Source organism: Podarcis erhardii (assembly GCF_964252035.2).
Source record: "Podarcis erhardii genome assembly, chromosome: 5".
NCBI lineage: Eukaryota > Metazoa > Chordata > Lepidosauria > Squamata > Lacertidae > Podarcis > Podarcis erhardii.
The window spans coordinates 50693780-50716634 of NC_138509.1; the positions used below are offsets into that span (position 1 = coordinate 50693780).

Here is a 22855-nt window from a genome sequence, read left to right on the forward strand (position 1 = left end):
AAAGCTATTCTTAGCAGTATAGTGAGCCACAGAAGTTGGAATGTTATTCTTCTGTTCCCAGGGTTTATAAGGGATCTGATAACAGAAGCCCAGCCTATACTGGTGAGGAAATACACACACACCCAATGCATTTTTTCCTGTGTGTCTCATCTATTCAAATAACAGATCTGGATGAATAAGGAATACAAGGAAAGCCAGATGATTCAATATCTGTCACAACTAATGGTGACTGCTTGTTAGATAAAATTTAAGGGTGACTGTACATTATCACTCTTTTGAGATGCACCATCCGTCTGTCCCTGTGTTGGCCTAATGCTGTGTTCCCTTTGAGATAATCCGTCCAGGGTTGCATGCCACCAATAGATGAGGCAGTGGTGCAGGGAAATGGAAAGAAAATTGGTAAGACTACATTTTTTATATTTTCCCTGTCCACCCAGGATCTGGATAACATTGGATAAGAGCACACTTAATTTATGCTACCGATTGGAATGCTGAACCATGGTTAAGGGTATATGGAAGATATGCCCTTGAAAGGGAAAGGACTTTGGGCATGGAGCACAGATTCCTGCAGCTTAATTGTAACCTCTTTTAGCAGAAAAAAAGGCAGGCAAGCATTGCATACGTTGCTGGCCAAGTAGCAGGCTATTCCTCCTCCTCCTCCTCCTCCTCCTCCTCCTCCTCCTCCTATTTTACATGCACTTAGAATTACCATACCTGTCCCATAGTTCACAGATCCCAGAGCTAACCCTCTCCACTGAGAACAAGGTAGTCATTTATTCGGGGGTGATCCTTTATTCAAACATCCCAACCGAAGCTCTAACTACATGTTAAGCCGGTACAACTTACTGCTGGGATATGGGTTGGGCTGCATTTTTGTAAATGCTTCCCTGCCTTCATTCTGCCCCTTTCTATCTCCTTCCCACCTTTGTTTCTCCCACCTGCAGAAAAACAGCTAGTGAGAAGCTGTTTCATCTGGAAAGCAAGGGCAGGAGAAGGATTCAGACCTGTTCTGCACCAAGTCTAAGTGGCTTCTTCTCCTATGCTCATTTCTTCAGTTTTACAGCAAGACAATTTTAGCACCATTTTCATGGTTGCATCTACGTTGATGCTTGGAAAGTGACCACTTAAAAAACATTGCCACTGGAGCCTTCCCCAGTGCTAACCCTAGGCAGTAAATGCCCTGGATGCAACTCTGGTCTTGTTTTCTCTTGACTTCTATCTCTTCTTCCTATTCACTGACCTTGCTGCCCCCAGGATCCTCTCTTATCTACTACTCTGCTTTTTTGGGGCTGCTATTGCCACTTTATCTGCTTTTAGTTACTGTTAGAGGAAGGACTCCTGGGAGCCAAAACAAAGAGAGGAATCTGGGTGATAGATAGGAAACATGGGACAAGTAACCATAAGCCCCTGGTTCAGCTTTCACTCTTGGGTACTGTGATGGGATAATGAGCTGCTTGTGCGTAAAAGCTTGATCCCTCTGAGGTTTGGCTGGTCATCCAAACCGATGCACTAACGGAGCCCCCAAAGCATGACTCCGTCAGTCGCTGGTAGAATCTGACAGTGGGCGTCTACGGAATTTACGCCAACATAAAAGCTGTTTGACAGACATGCGCTTTCATGACTCTCTGCGTGACAGTTTCCGGCGAAGGGTGGGAGTTCCCAAAGGGGGTCCCGTTACCTCTCCACTACTCTCACTGGAAGCCTCCCAGAGCCTCCCCTCCGCTGTGACTCCTGCACTCCCCCTGCTGGTTCCCTCTTCTGCTGCAGATTCTCTCCTATTCTCCTGGAGCCTGTCCACCACCTGTCTCTCCGATGGCAGTTCCCTGACATCCACCTCCCCCCCAGGGCCCCCTTCACCCCCTCCCGCCTCCTCTCCCACTGGCGGTGAGGGCGGAAAGCCCCTGAAGGAACTCTCCTCGTCGTCCGAGGATTCTAACACTTCTAGCCACGGCGTACTGTCTCTCTCCCCGTCTTCCTCTTCTTCGTCGGAGTCGGCTTCTTCACCCACCCCTGACTCTGGGAACCCTTCAAACTCTCCTTCCTCATCGGTGGTCCCAAAGTGTTCCCTTCTAAATCGAGCCACGGGTTGCGGTTTTCTTGGGAAACGCTGATGAAATGTTTCTATTAAAACCTCGTCATTGACTACCTCTGCTGGTACCCAAGTGTTTTCCGACTCTGCTTCCCCCTCCCATTCTACCAGATATTCCACCTGATTCCCCTTCCACCTGGAATCAATGATTCCTGCCACGTTCATGTCGCGCTCTCTCTCTTCTATCACGGGCGTTTGGGTGGCCTCTCTCTCACGCTCCCCCCACTCACGTCCCTCTCGGTACGGCGACAGTAATGACCTGTGAAATACTGGGTGTAATTTCATGTGACTGGGCAGCCTGAGTTTGAATGCCACTGGGTTGACCTGCTGTATGACCTCAAAGGGTCCCAATCTTTTGGGCCTCAATTTCTTGCTCCCGCCCTTGAACGGTAGCCCTTGGGTGGACAACCACACCCGGTCCCCCACCCTTATAGTTTCACCTTCCCTCCTATTTCTGTCTGCTTGCTTCTTATATTCTTCCTTGGCTTTCTCTAAGTTAAGTTGAAGCTGACGGTGGATCGCCTCCATCTCTTCAAAAAAATATTCCGCCGCCGGCACGCTCCACCTCTCCCCTCCCTCTCCTGGGAATGCCCGGGGGTGACACCCATAATTTGCCAGGAAGGGACTCATCCCTGTGGACACGTTCTCCGCGTTGTTGTAGGCAAATTCTGCTAGAGGTAACTTATCCACCCAATCATTTTCTCTGTCTTTTACATAACACCTCAGGTATTGTTGTAAAACCCCATTTGCCCTTTCCGCTTGCCCATTGGTTTCTGGGTGCCGGGCAGTTGAGAAATTGAGTTCTACGTGCAGTAAGCTCATAAGTTTCCTCCAGAACCTGGAAGTAAATTGTTTCCCTCTGTCGCTCAAAACCCTCAAGGGGGCGCCATGCAACTTGAAAATATGTTCTACAAACAACTTGGCGGTTTCCTCCGCTGTGACTGCATGTGAACAAGCTATAAAATGACACATCTTGGTTAATTGATCTACCACCACCATGACAGCTGTTTTGCCTTTGGATTTTGGCAGGTCCGTCATAAAATCTATGGATACTGCCTCCCATGGCCTTTCGGGCGTGGGTAAGGGTTGTAATAGCCCCGCTGGCGCCACCCTCTCTCCTTTCGCTCGCTGGCACCTGTCGCAACCCCTGACATATTCCCGTACGTCCTCCCTCACCTTGGGCCACCAAAACTCCCTGGTAACCAACCACATGGTTTTGTGCTGTCCAAAATGTCCCGCTGTGGGGCTGTCATGCAACTGCTTGAGTACTCTGCCCCTCAGTTCCCCTTCGGGTATGTACAGTGCCCCTTTGTAATACAACGCCCCGTTCTTTTCTTCGAACCCCCCTGTGTTCTCCTCTGTCCTCCGGAGCTCTCTGAGTTTCTCTTGGGCGTATTCATCGTTCTCCGTACCCTCTATCAGTTCCCTCTGCCCCACCAATGCCGCCCCACACACCCAGCGGTCTTCAGGGATTACATGCCTTGCCTCAGGCGCTCCCTTCCCCTCTAAGTACTCAGGTTTCCTGGAAAGAGCGTCCGCCCTCACGTTCTCGGAGCCGGGCACGTAACGAATCTCAAAGTGGAATTTGGAGAACTCCTGGGCCCATCTCACTTGTCTCTGGTTCAGCACTCGGGCTGTTCTCCAGTATTCGAGATTTTTGTGGTCAGTTCGGACTTGAACCTTGTGCTGCGCCCCAATCAGCAAGTGCCGCCATTTCCGGAATGCTTCATGAATGGCGAGCAGTTCTCGGTCGTACACTGTGTAGTTCCTCTCTGATTTGTTCAACTTCCGCGAGAAGAATGCACACGGTCTCCATTCAGACGTATCTTTTCCCGGCTGGAGAAGAACGGCCCCCACCGCTCGGTCTGACGCGTCAGTCTCCACTCTCATTGGTTGTTGTAGATCCACGTGCAAAAGTTGCTCTTCCGACGCAAACGCCTGCTTTAAACGTTCGAACGCTTGCTGCGCTTCTCCCGTCCAAACAAATTTCTTTTTGCTACTAAGACAATCCGTGATGGGCGCTGTTAAATGGGCAAAGTTTTTGATGAACTTCCTATAGAAGTTTCCGAAGCCCAGGAACCTTTGCACGTCCTTCTTGGTCTTTGGTGTTTTCCATTCCAGTACCGCTTGAACCTTGCTGGGATCCATGGCCAATCCCTTGTCAGACAACCGGTACCCCAGGAATTCCACCTCCTTGGTATGAAACTGACACTTCTCCAGTTTCACCCACAGCCGGTTTTCTCGCAGCTTGCTCAGTACCTCTCTTACATCTCGCACATGCTGCTCCTCATTGTCTGAGTACACCAGGACGTCATCTAAGAACGCTACGCAGTTCTTGTAGAGCAGTGGCCCCAGGACGTGATTCATGAATGATTGAAAACAGGCGGAGCCCGCTTGTAATCCGAAAGGCATAACGGTGTACTCAAAGGCCCCCAAGGGGGTGAACATAGTGGTCTTCCACTCATCCCCCTTTCTCACACGTATCAAGTTATATGCCCCCCTAAGGTCCAGCTTGGTAAAAATTTTCCCTTTTCTCACCCGTGTTAGAATGTCATCAATTCTGGGCATAGGGAAAGTCACTGGTTCTGACACTGCATTTAGGGCCCTGAAATCACATACAAGCCTGGGCTTGCCCGTGTTTTTTTTGTCCACAAAGAACACTGGGCTGCCCCCCACCGCTCGTGACTCTCTGATGAAACCTCGCTTGAGATTCTTGTCAATGAACTCCCTTAACTCCTGCATCTCACTGTCTGACATTGCATACAGCTTGCCCACTGGCAATTGTGCTCCTGGGAGTAAGGTAATTTGACAATCAAAGGGTCTGTGCGGGGGCAGTTTATCTGCTTCTTTTTCGCTGAATACGTCAATCAAGTCAGCGTATTGTGGTGGCACCCTCCCCTTGTCCATCACTTCCATCCCTGCTAGAGTGGCCCTGGCGCCTGCCTGAGCCTCTCCCTCCTTGCAGTGTTCTAGGCAATGTGCTGATCCAAAGGAAACCACTCTCTGATGCCAGCCTACTAGCGGATCGTGTAGCGCCAGCCAGCTCATACCCAAGATAATAGGAGCTCCTCCCAAGGTGGCTACGTTAAACGCTATCAGTTCGGTGTGTCGTGCCACCCTCATTATCATTGGTACAGTCTGTTGGCTCACTTCTCCTCCCAACAGCTCCCTCCCATCAATCGTGGTAACCTGCAAAGGCTTACTCAATGGGATAGTCTGTATCTGGTGTGCAGCTGCAAACTCTTTGCTCATGAAATTACATGAGCTACCTGAATCCAATAGCGCTTTTATCTTCAGTGGGTGTCCGTTTGCCAGTTCCAGCAACACCTCTATCACAAGCGCTGGTCTTGGAGGTTCCGGCGTGGGCACATTCATTACTCCCTGGCCTGGCTGCTGTGCCCTGATGTTGGCAACCAGGCGTTGGCTTTTACTTGCTCCGTGATTTCTTCTTCCTCCTTCCCCCCAACAGTTCCCGCCATCCCTTGCCATTCCTTCCTTTGCGGACAGACTCTGGCAAAGTGACCTGGCTGTTGGCAGAGATAGCATCTCTTGCCGCTCTTTCCCTCCTTCTTCCGCCCTTCACTGGTGTTTGAAACTGCGCGCGCGCGCGCTGTTCCAAGTTCCATCGGCTCTGCTGGCGGGAAAGGCTGCTCCGGAATCTCTGGAATGCGGAAGTCCTTCCAACGTTCCCCCTTTCCTTCCCGCTTTTCCATAGCTCTAGCTTCCTGGCGTGCCCCAATGGACAGCGCTGATTTAGTCAGCTGATCCATAGACTCCGCCCTAGGCGCCTGGGAAAGTTCATCTTTCACTGCCGGAGAGAGACCTTCTTCAAACAGCATTTGAATAGGTTCACTAGCAAGGTCCCACCCAAGTCTATGAATCAGCATGGTGAACTCAGTCCAGTACTCACGTACAGATCGGCTCCCCTGTTTACACGCCATTAACTGCCTGCGCACCACTCCCTGCTCGATCTCGCTGGAAAACATCAAGTCCATGGCGCGGAAAAACTTCATTGTGTCCTTTAAGATTTCATTATTGGCTGCCATCAGGGGCCGAACCCAGTCCCTCGCCCCTCCCTCTAGATGGCCAATCACGTACGCCACTCTAGAGTTCTCGTCGGGGAAGTCATCAAACAGTAGATTGAGAGCATATTGCATCTCTGTCCTAAAGGCTTGATAGTTCCGGGGATCCCCCCCAAATTTCTGCACCAGTCCAGGCACCCGTCTGGCAAGTGGGGTGGTCTTCCCCTTATCTGCATCTTGAGCCCTCCTCTCCTCGAGCCTCGCCGTTTGCAGTGCCAGCTGGACCTCCAACGCCCTGTACCTTTGTTCCAGGCTTGGACCTGCTCCAGCTCCAGCTCCTGCTCCTCCGGTTCCGGCTGGTTCGCTCATGATGCCTTCTGCTTGCACAAGCTGCTTTCAAAGACTGTCAGATTGCTGTGATGGGATAATGAGCTGCTTGTGCGTAAAAGCTTGATCCCTCTGAGGTTTGGCTGGTCATCCAAACCGATGCACTAACGGAGCCCCCAAAGCATGACTCCGTCAGTCGCTGGTAGAATCTGACAGTGGGCGTCTACGGAATTTACGCCAACATAAAAGCTGTTTGACAGACATGCGCTTTCGTGACTCTCTGCGTGACAGTTTCCGGCGAAGGGTGGGAGTTCCCAAAGGGGGTCCCGTTACCTCTCCACTACTCTCACTGGAAGCATCCCAGAGCCTCCCCTCCGCTGTGACTCCTGCACTCCCCCTGCTGGTTCCCTCTTCTGCTGCAGATTCTCTCCTATTCTCCTGGAGCCTGTCCACCACCTGTCTCTCCGATGGCAGTTCCCTGACAGGTACCTCAGTCCCAGTTTGGCCGTTTCCCCAAGAATTTAAAGAATCATATCCTGTCTGTAGCAAACTTGGGCTGCAATCCTATGCATGCCTACCTGGGAGCAAGCCACATTGAGCATAGTAGGGCTTTTATCTGTGTAGAAAGCACAGAACAGTGTCTTGCTTATGATTGTAGTCCTAATCCATTCAGGCTGGGACTGAAGCAAAAGAGAGAGGCAGTGGCAAGAAGGATCTCTTAGTGTACCCTGAAAATGTTGAGACTACTTAGGCCAGTAAGGAGTAGATTATGTGAAATAGTCTTCAATTCCCTTATAGAAAATAACCATCATAAGGAGGAGAAGGTGTTAGGAAGAGAGCTGATGTAAGGTCTTAAAAAAAAAACCCTTGTATGCCAATAATACTTGTTGGCATCCGACTGTCTTGGGAGACAATGGAAGAGTGCAACTTTGGGTGGGGAAGTGAAACCATTGGAGAGTTATAGTGTATGCTGTGGCTGTAGAGACTGATATGGCAAAGATATTTTTTTGTTGCAGGTGGGGCAGATGAAGGCACCTGGTTTTTCTGCTACAGGTGCACCATGGTGTTTCTTCTCTCTGTGCTCCTCCCAGCAGTCAACCCTGCTCTGGTCATTGCTGTGGATACATGACCTGACTGTCTCCAGGCACTGCGGTCATCTGAAAGGGATTCCCATATGGCAGGGTTCATGTTGCCAGCTTTTATGTCACGTTTGCAGACATCTTTGAAATGCTGAGTTGGTCTGCCAACAGGCCTAGTGCCTGAAGCCATCTCCTCATACAGCACATCCTTGGGGACCCTGCCATCTTCCATTCTGTGTACATGGCCAAGTTAGTGTAGATGTCACTGAGAGAGAAGTGTGGACATGCTGGGAATGTGGGCTTCTGTCATGAGCTCCCTGGCTAACTGCTTAGTGGAATTAGAGATGCGGAGAGCTTGCTGTACTTCCTAGTTTCCAAACCCCTCCTGCTGCTTATGGTGGCCGACAAAGGAATCTTTCTGTCTGTTTGGCTTTCTGCTCTAAGATACGAAGGGTGCGTCTCGTTCAAGGAGACGGAGGAGGCTCTTCCAGGCTTTCAAGTGAGAGCTGCCTGCTGTATGGTTTGTACCACTTCTGACTCCTGTCTCTGTTCAGGACTAGAGCATCTGATAGCTTGCTTCTGTTCCTCATCCACCATTATTTTCCAGCCTTTTTCTTCTTCGTCTGGGGTGTGTCCTGTTTGGCACCACCATGAATCTGGATCCATGCTGTATGTATCTGCCTCCTGCCCAGAAGCCTCCTGGGGTGGCGGTCTCTACCACTCCTTTTCATCTGACCAGTCCCTGACATCTTGGGAGAATACATCTTTGTTTGAGACTGTGTCCTGCCACGTGATGCCCAAAATCTTCCTGACGCAGCACATATGCAAGGCATCGAGGTGATGCTTCTGGCAGGTGAGCCCATGACTCACTTCCATAAAGCAATGTGCTCAAAATGGAAGTCTGGTAGACCTTCATCTTGGTATTGGCCATTAGCATCAGATTCTCCCATACCGTTTTGGAGCGGTGAGCCATTGCTGTAGCTGCCTTGCCCAGCTTGCCCAGCTCAGTGTCAATGATTATTGTGGGACCCAAGTAGACAAACTGTCTACTACCTTAAGTGTTTGGTCACCATTGTTGATGTGTAGAGTGCTGGCGATGTAGGACCAACCAAGGATGTTGGTCTTCATCTCTTCATCAGGCTGATGATGATGAGGATGAACTCCATGCAGGCGGGTAAAATGGCTGATGAGTCTCTGTATGCCAGTAATACTACAGACATGAAAAATCACCATCATATTTATTTATAGGGCCTTTCTTGGCAGGTACACCTGTATATAAATCTGTACTTGAACTGTACAAAGGTATTTCCAGGAGATGTTCAAAAAGGAATTTTAGAATTCACTATGAAGGAAAAAAATGTGGAAGGAACCAAGTAAACAACAGTACAAAGAAGAAGAAAATCCCAGCATGTGTGGTTTTTGAAGTAAAATGCAGGTTTCTTAAAAATTCCAAAATGATTTTTTAAAAAAGGCCTATGTTTGATTGATATACTGCGGGCTGTGGGAATTACAGCACTGTAAGCTGTGTGTGGGAGAGAGTGGGGGCAGTTAGAATTCTGGTTCAAGAAATGTATGTTGCCCACAACACCTGTTTCAAGCCTTTCCCTGGTAAGAGCTATGTTGAAGGATGGAGCTTACTATGTATTCCAGAAGACTGGGCAAACTCATCACTTTTTTGAGTCTGCTGTGCAAAATCCAATGCAGTGCTTACTTCATTGGTTGGTTGTCTTCTGTGAACTTTGGAGCAACTGCTTTAAACATTTTGGCGATCATGCTATCACCTCGCACCTGTTTCACTGTCTTATTCCATCCTGCACTTTATCAAATATACAAGTCCTGAAGCTTTTCTGTGATTGAATTTGTCCCTGAAAACTGGAAACCTATACTGTATACAGCCTTGCTGCAGCCTGTGCCGTCTCTGATTCTGTATTCATGTCAAGTTGCTTCTCAGTCTGACAGAGGGAACTAAATATATAAATGTGTGTGTGTGTGTGTACACACACCATTAAATCTTTTTCCATTTTGTTACTTGAAGCAGGTCCTGTGGCGTCTCTCACTTCTACTCTAGTATCTGTCACTTGGGGGAGTCCTGGCTTGCCAGCTCTGTTGTGCCTTGTCAGAAGACTGCAAGGTGGTGTCAATGACTGTGGATTAGCGACAGTGGAATTTTGCCTTCGTTACTCAGAGGCTGCTAGTGTTGCTGTTTGCTGTGCTGTGTTGTTTTTTTCCTTTATTCTTTTCTTTCCTGCCGCAGAAGGGGCAGAGTCCATTCCCTGGGAATGAGCTGCCATTAGGAAGAGTAAAGCAGACCGAAGGAGAGAGAGAGAGAGAGAGAGAGAGACAGCACCAAGCATTCCAATTACGTCAGATCTGGTGGGAAAATAATACAGAGCACTTTGGAATAGGCTGCCTTCTGGGCAATTGTTTCTTCATCTCTGCCAACTACTGCTGGAAAGATAGCACGAGTGTGTGTGTGTGTATGTGTGTGTGTGTGTGTGTGTGTGTGTGTGTGTATGCGTTTATAAAGCACCTCAATTAATCTGTGCTGCCTCTGCTACAAAGACGGTGTTCTGGCCATGGTGAAAGAAAAAGGTAATCCAGCCTTGCATATTATTCTAGGTTAGGATTGAATTGGCTTGGCAAGTTACTGTGTCGGTCATGTTTGCTTTTCCATGTTGCTTTTCCATGCAAAAAAACTGATGTGCCTGATGGTTCCTGCTCACATTTTACTGCTCATTTATTTATTTATGTTAACTTCAATGATTTCTAATGAGTGATTTGATTTAAAGTTAGATCTGATGCATTAGGTTCTCAAATTAAAGGTCTGTAGCTTTGATCCATTTTAAAAATAAATAAATGTAGGCATGGGTTGTTTTTAGAATTGTACTTTGGTTGTTCTTAGCCCTGGCAAGTTTTGGAGTGTCTTTTAATGGACACCTTGGCATTATGCTTTGAAATGCCAATAAGTTTCATTTATGAAACCACACGCTTAAGTAGAATTGTCCAATCATTGAACTTCTCTAGAAAAATCAGTGGCAAAAGCTGGACCTCAGTTGCTTTAACAATCTCAGCCTGTGTCAAGCTTCTTCTGGACAAGTGCTGCTAACAGATAGCTATTTGAGAGGAAATGGCTTGAGTCACCCACCCGTAGGCTTCTGTATATTAACAGCACAAACTTGTGGGCGGAGTGTGTTTGGATAAGCTGCTCCTTTTTAGCAAAGATGCCTCTGTGCCTCTTCCTGAAATAATTTGCAGTAGGTTCAGATTTAACACACGGGCTGATGATTTAAGTGGGTTATTGCACATTAATTCATTTCTGGGGTTTTTTCTTGCTGTACAGTTATGTACATCTTGCATAATCTAGCTGGATTCTGACACAAGGAAGAGATTTAAGTGTAATGATGTTTAATTAATTTATTATTTATTTATTGGCTTTATAGCTCACCTTTCCTCCAAGGACCTCAGTGTAGCATATATGGTTCCCCCACTTCTCATTTAATCCTCACAACAACCCTGTGAGGTAGGTTAGACTGAGAGGCAGTGACTGGCCCAAGGTCATCCAGTGATTTTCATGACCAAGCTCTCCTAGGGGCTAGTCCAACACTCTTAAGCACTGCACCATTCTGGCTCCATACTGGTTTAAGTAGGTTAGGCCTGCTTCTGATGGTGTGGTGTGAAATTATGCATTTTCAGGCATACTTCTGCTTTGTCTTTTCTATGGAACATAGATGTTTTAGGAAGCCAACCTGGCAGATGCCTGCCTGCCATGGAAAACCAAAATACTGGTTCTTTCCCATGTTATATTGATAATGTATCTTGAGGTACAAGTGTGCAGTTCCTACCCTCCCAAAAAACCCCAACAACAACCAGAAATAGCTTTTGGACATTAACATTTAATACAATGATAGTCAAAGTATTAGGAAAAATGATGTGGGGAAATCACATTAATTGGGAAAGCCACCATGAAACGATACAGGCGTCATTTCAACTGGAATATAAGTAGATCCAATGTAGTGCAATCTAGTTAATAGTAGCCCCCTCCAAAAAAAAACACCACAACAACATTCTTTGTTACTTTCTGCCCTAGCCAGCTTTAATATGTACATAGGGGAATTTGGATGCTGTGCTGCTGGAGTTCTGGTGACCTTAAAAGACACAGGTTTACAATGTTACCGATGCCATAGTTTTATTCCTTCACATGCACACCCTGTTCAGTCAGATATTTGTTGATTTGGCCAAGTTTACTTGACTATGCTGTCCATTCTGCGTTGTATCCAAGGGCACCCTGCCCCCTTCTATACACAGGAGCAAGGGGGTGGGGATGAGCTTATGTGTTCTCATCAGTCTGTACCTGTCTTCCAAATAGCCACCTGTCAGTTGAGAATTAGGAGCCCCACTGAGGAATGCAACAGGGTGTTGGTGGGCATTCCAGCATGGTGATGTTTTCCTGCTAAGTGGCAGGCCTCTGTTAGCAGCAAGTGCTTCTCTAGTGGAGGTCAGAAATGGGGTTATGTGGGTGATGAACAGACCTTCAGTAAGCAATAACCAGTTCACTTCAGTGGAGAGGTCCTGAAAGAGTACAGCATGTTCAAATCTGTAATCGGCAGTTTCTGAGAGGGTGACCAGTTTGTAACTCTCTTAATAAGGCTGTCAGGTGACCCCTTTTATGCTGTTGCTTGCCCCATACTTACTACAGCAATAATTTGGTTTTGTTTTTTACTTTTGATTTGTAAACCTAGTGTAACTATGCACTCTTCCGCCAATATTCCTCATTTCTAAAGGCTGGAGAAAACTGAGCAGAACCCCAGATGGTTGACCAAAGTGCACAGGATAGGTTCAGGATGATATTATTATATGTGAGAAAGAAGCTCCAGCTCCAGCTTCGGCAGAGTGCGTTTCCTTTGTATTGCCCTGATAGCTGTGATTTTCCACCGGGGCAAAATGATGTAATTAAGAGAATGGTGTTTGTACAATGCCGTATCATCTGTAATTTCCTTAGCAACACTGACTTTGTACACAAACTGGAATTTGACACAGCTAAATGGTACTTTTGGCATCTGCAAATATGAGGAAATGTTGTCATTTTGCATGTCAGTGAGACCCTCTGAGTAAGAATCCAATCCTGTCAGCTGTTCTTATGATGCATAAGGAAACTTGCTCTAATAAAATTCTGTTGATTGAACCTGTTTGAAAAGGACTTTATTCTACATGTTATTGGAGCAAGAATTATATCCTTTATTATTATTATTATTATTATTATTATTATTATTATTATTATGCAATACACAAAAATGTCATGGAATAAAAATATTATTCTCAAAGTACAGATATATTTATTTTAACATACTATATTTTGTATAAACAGGTTCCAAATTTCAGTATACTTGTCCATGCAAAGTCTACGTCTATAAGCAATCCACTCATAAGTGGCAAAGGATTCTTAGGGGAAGCAATGTGCTTTAAATTTATTTTGTGTATGCATCACTAATTAGCTGCCCATGTAGAAGAAAACATTTGTGTTCTTGTTGAACAACAGAAGCTTAATTTATGATAAGCTTGTAAACGTGCCGTTGTGGAGGTCAAATGAAGTCAGAGCAGGTTGCTGGTGAAAACTGCTTTTGAAACCTGTACTATGACAATTTTTCATTCTGATCTGCTGATCAGAAATGAGATAATAGCAGCTAACTAGAAGAAGTATCTGTGCAGTTTGTGTTGCCCATCATATTTCTGTAAGTCTTTGAGTTGCTTTTGTGTAAATTGTGACTAATAAATAGTAATAATAATACTTGGTTCAAGTGTTCACCCTTCTCAGAATTCTCTACAAACTTTGGAGGTTACTTAGTTGAGAAACTGGGTGTGAACTTGGTTTTCTGAAGGCAGAAAGTTTGAAAAACACTGTACTATGCTAAATAAGTGGTGACGGCACTGCTTTTTCTTATACAAGGTCATTTCCCAGCTGCACCAGTTGTATCTGGGAAAGTCTGCCTGCTGTCCGCCACTTGAAGTGCTGATCTTAGCAAATGGATAATCCATCCGTGCTTGGATCATCAGCATTTTCTCACCCTGATTAGCTTGCTTACAACAGAGATCTAAAAGAGAATGCAAAGTCAACATTGCTGCAGATGAAGAATAAAATCCCAGCCATTTTTCCTCTCTCCCTGAGTATATGATAGCATGACCAATAACTTTCGGGGTCAGTGTGTTTGCTTGGAATGCTGGTTTAGGATGTTCAATTAATGGCTTAAATTCAGACGGATTAAAAACAATACAGTTCACTTGAATTCAGATGGATTAAATGAGCAGTTGTCTTTTGCCAAGCTGCCTGAATGATGGTCTTTGGGGATAAATATGGAATGCTCAATACTTTCCTGGAAACAACATCAATCTGCAAGAGGGTGGAAGTGGATAGATAATATTTATAGTTCTATTTGAGTTTGTCTCTTAAAGAGAGGTTGGGGGGTTAGTTCTCCCTCATTTTGCAGACTGAGATGCATGAGTTGATTGAAAGCGCTTGCCACTTCAAAGGCTCCTGCACTAGGGCATAATATACAGTACATTCTTCTTCAACTGCTAGTTTTCCGAAAGCATAGAAGAGCCCGACATGCAGGTGCTTCCACAAATATCATAAAACCTCCTTGCATCACCATGTTTCTCTGAGTGTTCGATTTTCTTGCAAAACTGCAGAGAAACTTGAGATGGGAGGAAAGTGTTTTTCTGCATTTCTGGATTGGTTTAAAGCAGGACTATCAAACATAAGGCTCAGGTGCCCAGTGTAACCTGGGCTTAATTCACACAGCTGTTTATACAATTTCCCTGCCATTTTTCTAACAATTATTTTGTGCATTATATTTGACTTTCACATGATGTTAAAGTCAATTCCAGAAAACTCGTGGAATAGAATGGAATATTGTGCAAGATTAGTGCTTATTTCCATGTTACAAGGTTCCAGAGAAAATCTGTTTGCAGCCCCCTCAGTCTGAAAAATCACAGGAGGTTTGCACATTTTTTTCACCTTTTCCAGTTTCATGTTGCAGCCACTGAGGTGACAAGTCATGAGGTGGAATTCTGAAAAGGTTAAGCCTGTAAGAATGGCGGAGTCTAGTGGGAGAAGGATGGCATGGAGGAATAACATACATGAATGACATTTGCCGCAACATGGCGGTAAAGTAGTCAAGGTATGACTGGCGTGTGCAGTGTGAAAGAAATGTTAGAAAATGGGACAAAAGTGTGAACCTTATAATCAGTTAAACTAATGCAATGAACCCCACTTGTGAATGCAGCCCTACATACCCTCGTCATGGTCCATACAAATGACTGAAGAGTCTTCAGAGCTAGGAAAAAAAATCCCTTAAGAGGGCAATGAAGCAGTGGCTTGTCTTCTTGTGACTACCACTTGTAAACTCTGCTGGAAAATTGCAGCAGGTGGATGGGAGATTATTTTTTATCTCAGTAGATAAAAACAGTTATTTCTGAGATTTGTCCTGGAATATACAGTTTACATTTCCCTTTTTCATCTTTTTGTGCTCCCTTTTTAGTTAACAGCAATTTCATGTTTTCCTCTAGGCATGTGTTTCTTAACAGCATTGCGACACTGCAATCATTAAGAACAATTCTCTCTCTCTTGAGCGTGGAGATATGCTGATGTGTCACATACTATGTATAGCTTAGTAAGAGGAGCAGGAGTCTTGATAACTGTAGTATTGGAAAAATATGGGATAGACAAAGTGAAGCAATAGAGGCCAGGCAATCTGTATTCTTTCTGTAACCAAGCTTCACATTGTGTGTAGATAATAATAATAATAATAATAATAATAAATTTTATTTATATCCCGCCCTCCCCAGCCGAAGCCGGGCTCAGGGCGGCTAACAACAATCAACAATCAAACAATCAAATATTCACACATTCTAAAAATATTACATTATAAAATCAATTAAAATCAAATTAATGGTCAAAAGGAGTTTTGAAATATATATAAATATATATATAATATATATTATATATATAAATATATATAAAATAGGATTAAGGAAGCCACACTTCCTAAAAAGAAACAGTAATTCTGCACTGGGGGTTTTAGTGGTTGGAGGTAGAGATGGGAATTTGGAAACTGGAAACCGAAACATTCCAATGTGGGGGATTTTTGCATGATAAATTGATGTAAATTTCTGGAAATTCTTAACAGTAAGTTGCACATTTTGAAACTGGACATTTCTGGGGTAAAGTGTTTTTCTTTTAAACATAAACCAGAGATTTTTAAATTGTAAGGTATGCTAGCTTTCTCATGTGAATGTAAATACTGTATTATAAAGTGTTAGTCATAAACGTATCAGTGTTTCTGCTGTACCTATATAGATATGTTCGCTGTTCTTGCAAGCCCTTCTGAGTACAGTTTGGGAAATAAATTATTTTATTATTAGTTATTAAATTTGTTAGTTGCTTTATTTTGCCCAAGGCAACTCAAGCCAGCTTAAACAGCCAAGCAAATAATTCTGATGATAATGATGGATCTAGAACAGGGTTTCCCAAACTTGGGTCACCTACAACTCCTACAACTCACATCATCCCTAGCTAGCAGGACCGATGGTCATGGATGATGGAAATTGTAGTCCAAAAATGGCTGGAAACCCAGGTTTAGGAAATCCTGATCTAGGTCCCATTGATTTTAATGGGATCTAATTGTAATTAACTTAGTTTGGGTCCAACCGTAGATTATACAAATGATGCATGCTCAATCCTAGGTCTCTTCTCTTTCTTCCACAAAGTCTATTTTTACAAAATACGTTATGTCAGATGACATCACTTTGTTGTGAGTTTTTTTCTTTTTGCTCAAATTTCTTGGTTGCTGTGTGTTTGGCAGTGAAGCTTATAGCTATATCACACATCTTGATGAAATGGATCTTCCTGATTATCTTTTTAGATAGTTGCTCTTACAGGGATAATGAGCAACTCTAAAACAGCTTGAGCTTTCTCATGTGGGAATTAAGAATTCCGTCACTCACTTTAAATTAGCATAGGACATATGGACCATATCGTTTTGAGGAAGTTCTGTTTCTATTTGGCTGCTTCCATTCTCCCCAATATGGAACTTCTAGGCACACAATCTGAACACTAAGCGCTTACCTGGCGCTTTCAGTGTAAAATTGACTCTCAGAGGTCAGTTTGACCTACAGTGGATATGATATGTGTGAAGAAATTTTAAAAATGCATTGCAGAGCCAGTGAGGAAAGGGCAAATGAGAGTCAAGGACATCAAAGCACACTGAACATTCTTGCAAATAGTATGACAGAGACCAAGTATCTGACTGAAGGAATCCAGCTACTGGAAAGAAAACTGACTGTGTATCTCTAGAAACTTAATCACATATTACAACACTTCTGCAGAGAAGGTGCTGTGCAGGTGGTGGTGTGTGATGATCCTATATACATGAAAAATGCTGTCTGTACCCACAGTGTTCATGTACACATGCAGTCAGTTTTCATGTACACATGCAGTAGTGTATGTGGATGTAGAATTGTTTATGTTGCAGTGTAGATGCATGTGATGGGTTAAATTATTATGCAGATGTACCTTCCATGTAGAAATTCTATATGTTATGAAGTAGCCTGGCAGAAGCAAATTACCTTTGGAGTTCAAAGTGGTGGTAACTGGGGATCCATGTATGACTTACTCTGATAATGTGAGAGTATAAGGCCATTCCATTTCCCCACTGTTTACTTAGCTGATAAGGTTAAGGTTAAAATGCAAATCTGATCATTCTACCTAGCAATTTTCACTGAAAGTGAGTGGAAATGTGTAAGCAAAAGTGAGGAGATGCTTTAATTAGAGAAGTTGATAGCATCTTTTGTTTCTGATGCAGAGTTTTGTGAACTTACTAATATCAATATTGAAGGGAAAATGCACTTAATTCAAATAAGAAGACAATTTTGCAACTAATGACACACATACTCCAGGTGCATAGTATCCAAGACTGGTCCAAATCCCACTCAGACTTCTCCATGAGAATAAAAATACAATAATAATAATAAAATAAATAACTCATTAACTGGCTGTTGGATGATCTCATAGAGGTGTGCTTTCCTGTCCTTATGGAAAGGTGTTATTTTTATAGGTGAACATGATTAATTGCTAATTGCCATTTTATACCCTAGCATCTGAGCTTCTCTCCTGGAGGAATGACCTCATGGGGTGGTATTTCTAAGAATATGAAGACATTACAATTGTAATGCACGTAAAGCAGATTGGGTAGTATAAAGTGTGCAGACTCAGGGAACAGAAAAAAATGTTGTGTCTTATGAAATTCATCTGGCTTCTAATAAGCATCTTACAAATTGCATCTGCTGCCTAAAATATGCTCAAAACGTTCTGCTTGCTTTGAAATTAAGGCTTCAAAGTTTCTTTCTTTCTTTCTTTCTTTCTTTCTTTCTTTCTTTCTTTCTTTCTTTCTAAAGTAGCTTTGCTTATGTAAGTATAATATCCTCAGACAAATCATAGCTGTTAATATATGTTCGAGAGCTGTGCTTCTAAATATAGAAGATCCCAAATTCAATTCCTGGCATCTCCAGGTAGGGCTAGGAGAGATTCCTGCTTGAAATCATGGAGAGCTTCTGCCTGTCTGTGTAGACAGTGCTGAACTAGATGGATCAATAGTGTGACTTGGAATATGAATGCTTCCTATGTTCATCAAGCTGCTACAAGTAAATTTAGCCCATGCTTCTTGTTCTGGGTAAAAAAGTGTGGTGGTGGTGTTTTGATGGTGATTCAGGATCTTTCTCAGAGTATGACTATGGAAGAGATTATACCATATGTATTTCTAATGAAACTATTAAAAGAAAAGAAAAAAACCCATATACTCCCAGTTTGTTTCCTATTTCAGTGCTGTGCATCTCCTTTCTGCTGCATGCAAGGTCACCTCTGTTATTAGAGAGCTTTACCATGTAATGTATATTTCCAGTGGGGCAAAGGTTTATTTAAAAAAAAATAGCTTCTTCCCAAGAAGCTGAATTCAGTTGCTGAGCTTCAATTTCAGGACTATGGGGAGTGTGGCTGGCCATGTAATTGCAACCATCAGATATATTGGTCAGGATGTGGCTATGAGATACGCATGAGGCACAAATAGCAGTAATGCTACAAATACCAAAACTATATTTTGCCTCTGGAATTTGTATTTCAATCAGTGCAGGAGCACAACTTCTCTGTGAGGGGTAATCTGTGGTCTGAAATGTGGAGAGGGCATATGTGTACAAGGAAGACATAGAAGGATTGTATAGAGAAACTCATGAAGAAAATGTGTAGTCCTCATGGTTACAAATAGGGAACGTACAAAATATGACAGTGGTATGCAAGAATGTCTGAGCAAAAAAATGGGGTAGATACGGATTTCAAGAATTATAATGGTGTGCTTACAAAGGAATTTTAGTTACCTCTGAATAGGCAGCTGATTTCACACACATACTCAGTTTTTGTATGCACATACTTGTTTCTTCTGTTGAAGTGAAATATTAGTATGTTACTTGAGTGTCACCATGCCTGTTTCAGATGAATAGGTCACAATGAACCTGTGAACCAATGAGAAATATTTGAACTCCTCTGGAATCTCCCCTAACAGTTGTGTTTTTTTTAATCTCTTATTTAGTTTCAAGGATTCCTGATCACCCTGACTCTCTGGAGGGGTTGGGCAGTGCAGGGCTAGGAAGTGAAGGGCAAAGATTGACTTGGGGAACTTTAGAATTGGAATCCCAAACAATTTTGGTTCAATTTAGTATTGACTGTTGCTCATTGGAACTGGTAGGGCAGAAGGCAGGGAGCCCAACAGTAGGTGGAGCCAACAGATTGAATTTTGTCCCCATTCTCCTCTCTGCTGAGTTCTACAAGGGCAACACACACTAACGAGGAGAAAGCCAAGAAGTAGTGCTACCTCTTGGACTGGTCATAAGAATGCAGGCATCTGGCAGCTGGCTGAGGGCAGATTGAGGTTGTTGGGGCAGAGTCCTATCCACCGAAATGGATCAGCGTTCTCTGGTTAAGTTATTTTGTCATTGTCTGGATTCCAAGGGTTGTCTTCTTAATGATACCTTGTTGGTGCGGGGTGGATAATAGGTTTTTTTTGAATCTTTTAGTGTAAGCAAAATAATGACACTTGCTGCTTCTCTATGATGCATCACTTGCACAGTGCCATTTGTCCTTGTGTCATAATTTCTACTTGGCCAGAAAGTTAAATAAAAAATAAGGCACATTTAATATTTTTGTAAAAAACTTGTCCTACTTTTTCAGCTTTTGAGTGTTCTGCATCTAAGCCAGGCACCCCCAACCTGCAGCCCTCCAGATGTTTTGGCCTACAACTCCCATGATCCCTAGCTAACAGGACCAGTGGTTACGGATGATGGGAACTGTAGTCCAAAACATCTGAAGGGCCAAAGGTTGGGGATGCCTGATCTAAGCTTTTTAAGATGTTTGATTTGCCTTTAATTATTGTGGGACACTGTCCCTTGTTTTAGAATATAGGGGTGGGTAGGGTTTTTCTGTTCTGCTGATTTGTTGTTGTTTTTTGTTGTTTTGTTTTGGTTACACAGATTCTGCAGGATTTTATAGAGTTTCAAAGATGTAAAAACTTACCAAAGATTATAGTGCGACAAAATAAATGTGTGTGCACCATAAGTGGCAGTGCCTCCATCACAATTTTTTTCATATGACTTAAAAACTATTATTCATCTCCATCCATAGTAAGACTTCTCCCTTGTTACACTTTGTTGCATCCATATAAATTTTCCACTGGCATACAAAGAAGCTATGTCACCAACCTGTAATTAATGTCTTCCACATAGGACAATACCAGTAGGTGGCTCTTTGTAGGACTGTCAATCAAGGCTTTATTGTAAACAGTTCAAATTACACCAGCAACAGATAATACAGGCTGCTGATGAAATGTTGAAGATGCAGGTTCAGAAAGTCTGTATAGTCTTTGATTAATCAGGTTTGAGACTTTGTTTATATGTCAGTATCACTTGACAGACAACTTAAAAGGCTTTTGTAGCACCTCACTTAAAACTTTGGATTTTGAGAAGTCAGTACAGAAGCTGGAAGAGAAAATAGCAGAGAACATTAGTTTTCAGCTGGCAAGCTGTGGCCTACAACCTCAGGTGGGTCACACCACCAGCTCCAGGATGGTCTTTTGTAGATAGGGAGAGAGTGAGAGAGGAGGAGACAGAAGTGTACAATGAGAGTGCAAATGAGAAAAGTAAGTGTGAGTGAGTGTATAATAGAATCTTGGAGAAGACTTCAGCTGAGGAATTGCTAAATAGGAAGTGTGTTAGCATTAAGGTGTCAGGACTTCTGCAGTAATATATCCACAACACCAAGAGTAGGATGAAAGCAGTTTACAACTAACCACTAACTAAAACAGTTTTTCGGACTAAACAAGCTGCCTCATAGCACCTGTGTTTTCATGTTAACTGGGCCTGCAATGATGCTATTGCTAGTTTTATTTTGTAAGTGAATACCCAGTGCCTGGGGTGGTCTTCATCCACCCCCTGTCATAAGTACTGTGTTACCTCAGTTGCCAGTTAATGCAGTGGTCTTTTTTGGGAAAGCTAATAACCCCAGTCTTGTAGTCCGAAAATAGAACTTCATTACTTAAAGATTAGGGAGGGTTCACCGAAGGCTGTGTGCTGCTGGGGTCTTATTTAGACATAATTGCTAATTAAAACATTAGTCGGCATTCCCTTCAGTGTTTTGTGCACTCATATGGATTAAATAACAGGGCACTGTAAATAGAAAGCAAGAAACCTATCAGAAGTGTGGTGGGTGGCGGAGGTTAAGGAAAAAGCATTTTGTCTTCCTAGCTGTTTTGCTGCCATAAAATATTTTAAATGTGAAGTTTGGTACTATGGAATTACATTAATGTACACCACAGCTTTCAACTGTAAATAGAATAGATGTTTACACTCCTATAAACTAAGCAAATCTACAAAAAGGGAAGGAAGGAGAATTCAAAGGTTGAAACATATGAATGTAAGCAAAATGACAGTCTTTTTATGTCCCATTAATTCCAATAGACTAAGTTAAGGACATGTCTTCCTATATCCTTTCCTTACTCATGATCAAGAAATTGGCTGCAATTCATTTCAGCCCATAATATGGCATATAGTCAAATGAATATCTATAGATTCCTCAGGTAGGACAGCTGAATTGAAACCTTTATTTGTTTCTATTGAATAAAACTGTTTCTGTGCCACCATATCATTAAATATGAGAGTGATTTACAATGTTAAAACATAAAATACTATTTAAAAGTGCAGATGACTTCAGGATAAAAATTCATCAGCTGCAGGGCACTGTCGACATGAAAAAGTCTTCAGAAGATGCCTGAAAGTTAAAAGTGAGGATCTCTGCTGGGAAAGTGTTCCACAGCATGGGGACCAGCATCACTAAGTAACCATCTTCTAGCTGAGACTGGTCTAGCTTCTGAAGCTTTGTAAAATATTTAAAATGAGCAACTACTCCAAATTGGGGGTTGGGATTCTCTGCATCCCTAATATTACAGTGAACATTTATACTTTAGCATGCTAGCAATATTGACTGACATGACTTCCTCAGAATTATTTGGTTAAAGAGCTGTTGAGTTTAGATGGATTCAGAAATGAATGTTAGTCTGACACAGTTCTTTTCTTATTATCCCTGCCCTGCTTCCGGTATTTTCTTACTTTGTATGAAGTGTACATCACATTGCAAATGGCCTATGAAGCCTGTTTTTATGTGATCCCCTCTTTCAGATTCTGAAGAGGTTACATCCCAGGAGTGTTTGAACACATGCTTTTTAATGAAAGTGTAGATTGACTGTCAGGCTACTGAAGCAGAATGCAATTCACAGGAATCTAAAATATTTGGCTATGGGTGGAAAGCCTACAGGTGTGGGAGGGGTATCACTTAAGCCCAGTGGATCTGGCAAATCACTACCAGTGGAGCTCTTATCACAAGTGTGAGATCATTTAGTGCAAGCTATGGTTTGACATTGCTTGTGTTTTCCTTAACTGCTTTCCCCATCGCTCCCTAGTGAGTGTCATACATATTTTTTTTAAATGCATCTTTTTGGTTAAAGCTCTGTGAGAAGCTGGACAAATCTGAAAGAAAGTCTTGTGCATATAATTTCTCATTATTTTTACAGTGGCACATCCTCAGGAGCCTCACCATTCCACAGAGAAGCCAGTCATCCACTGCCATAAATGTGGGGAGCCATGCAAAGGAGAAGTGCTTCGTGTCCAGGCCAGGCATTTTCACATCAAATGCTTTACCTGCAAAGGTACCGTGATGCTCCTTTTTCTTACAAGCTTATGAACTGGCC

The 22855-nt window shown here is 43.3% G+C and overlaps 1 protein-coding gene across 35 annotated transcripts in view; it reads left to right on the forward strand.

Annotated features, from left to right (window-relative positions):
• The window catches only part of ABLIM1 (actin binding LIM protein 1), a 204450-nt gene that overhangs the window by 73710 nt on the left and 107885 nt on the right, over window positions 1–22855 (forward strand). For 6 of the 35 annotated variants that reach the window (XM_081863702.1, XM_081863704.1, XM_081863680.1 and 3 more), the window contains one exon: window positions 22679–22813. Coding sequence is in view for 32 of the 35 variants with exons in the window: in XM_081863680.1 (XP_081719806.1) it covers window positions 22679–22813 (135 nt within the window). In the remaining 3 variants the exon portion in view is untranslated. Of the gene's footprint in view, window positions 1–9689; window positions 10110–22678; window positions 22814–22855 lie in introns of those variants that run through there. The other 29 variants (XM_081863689.1, XM_081863701.1, XM_081863711.1 and 26 more) reach the window with 18 other exon arrangements.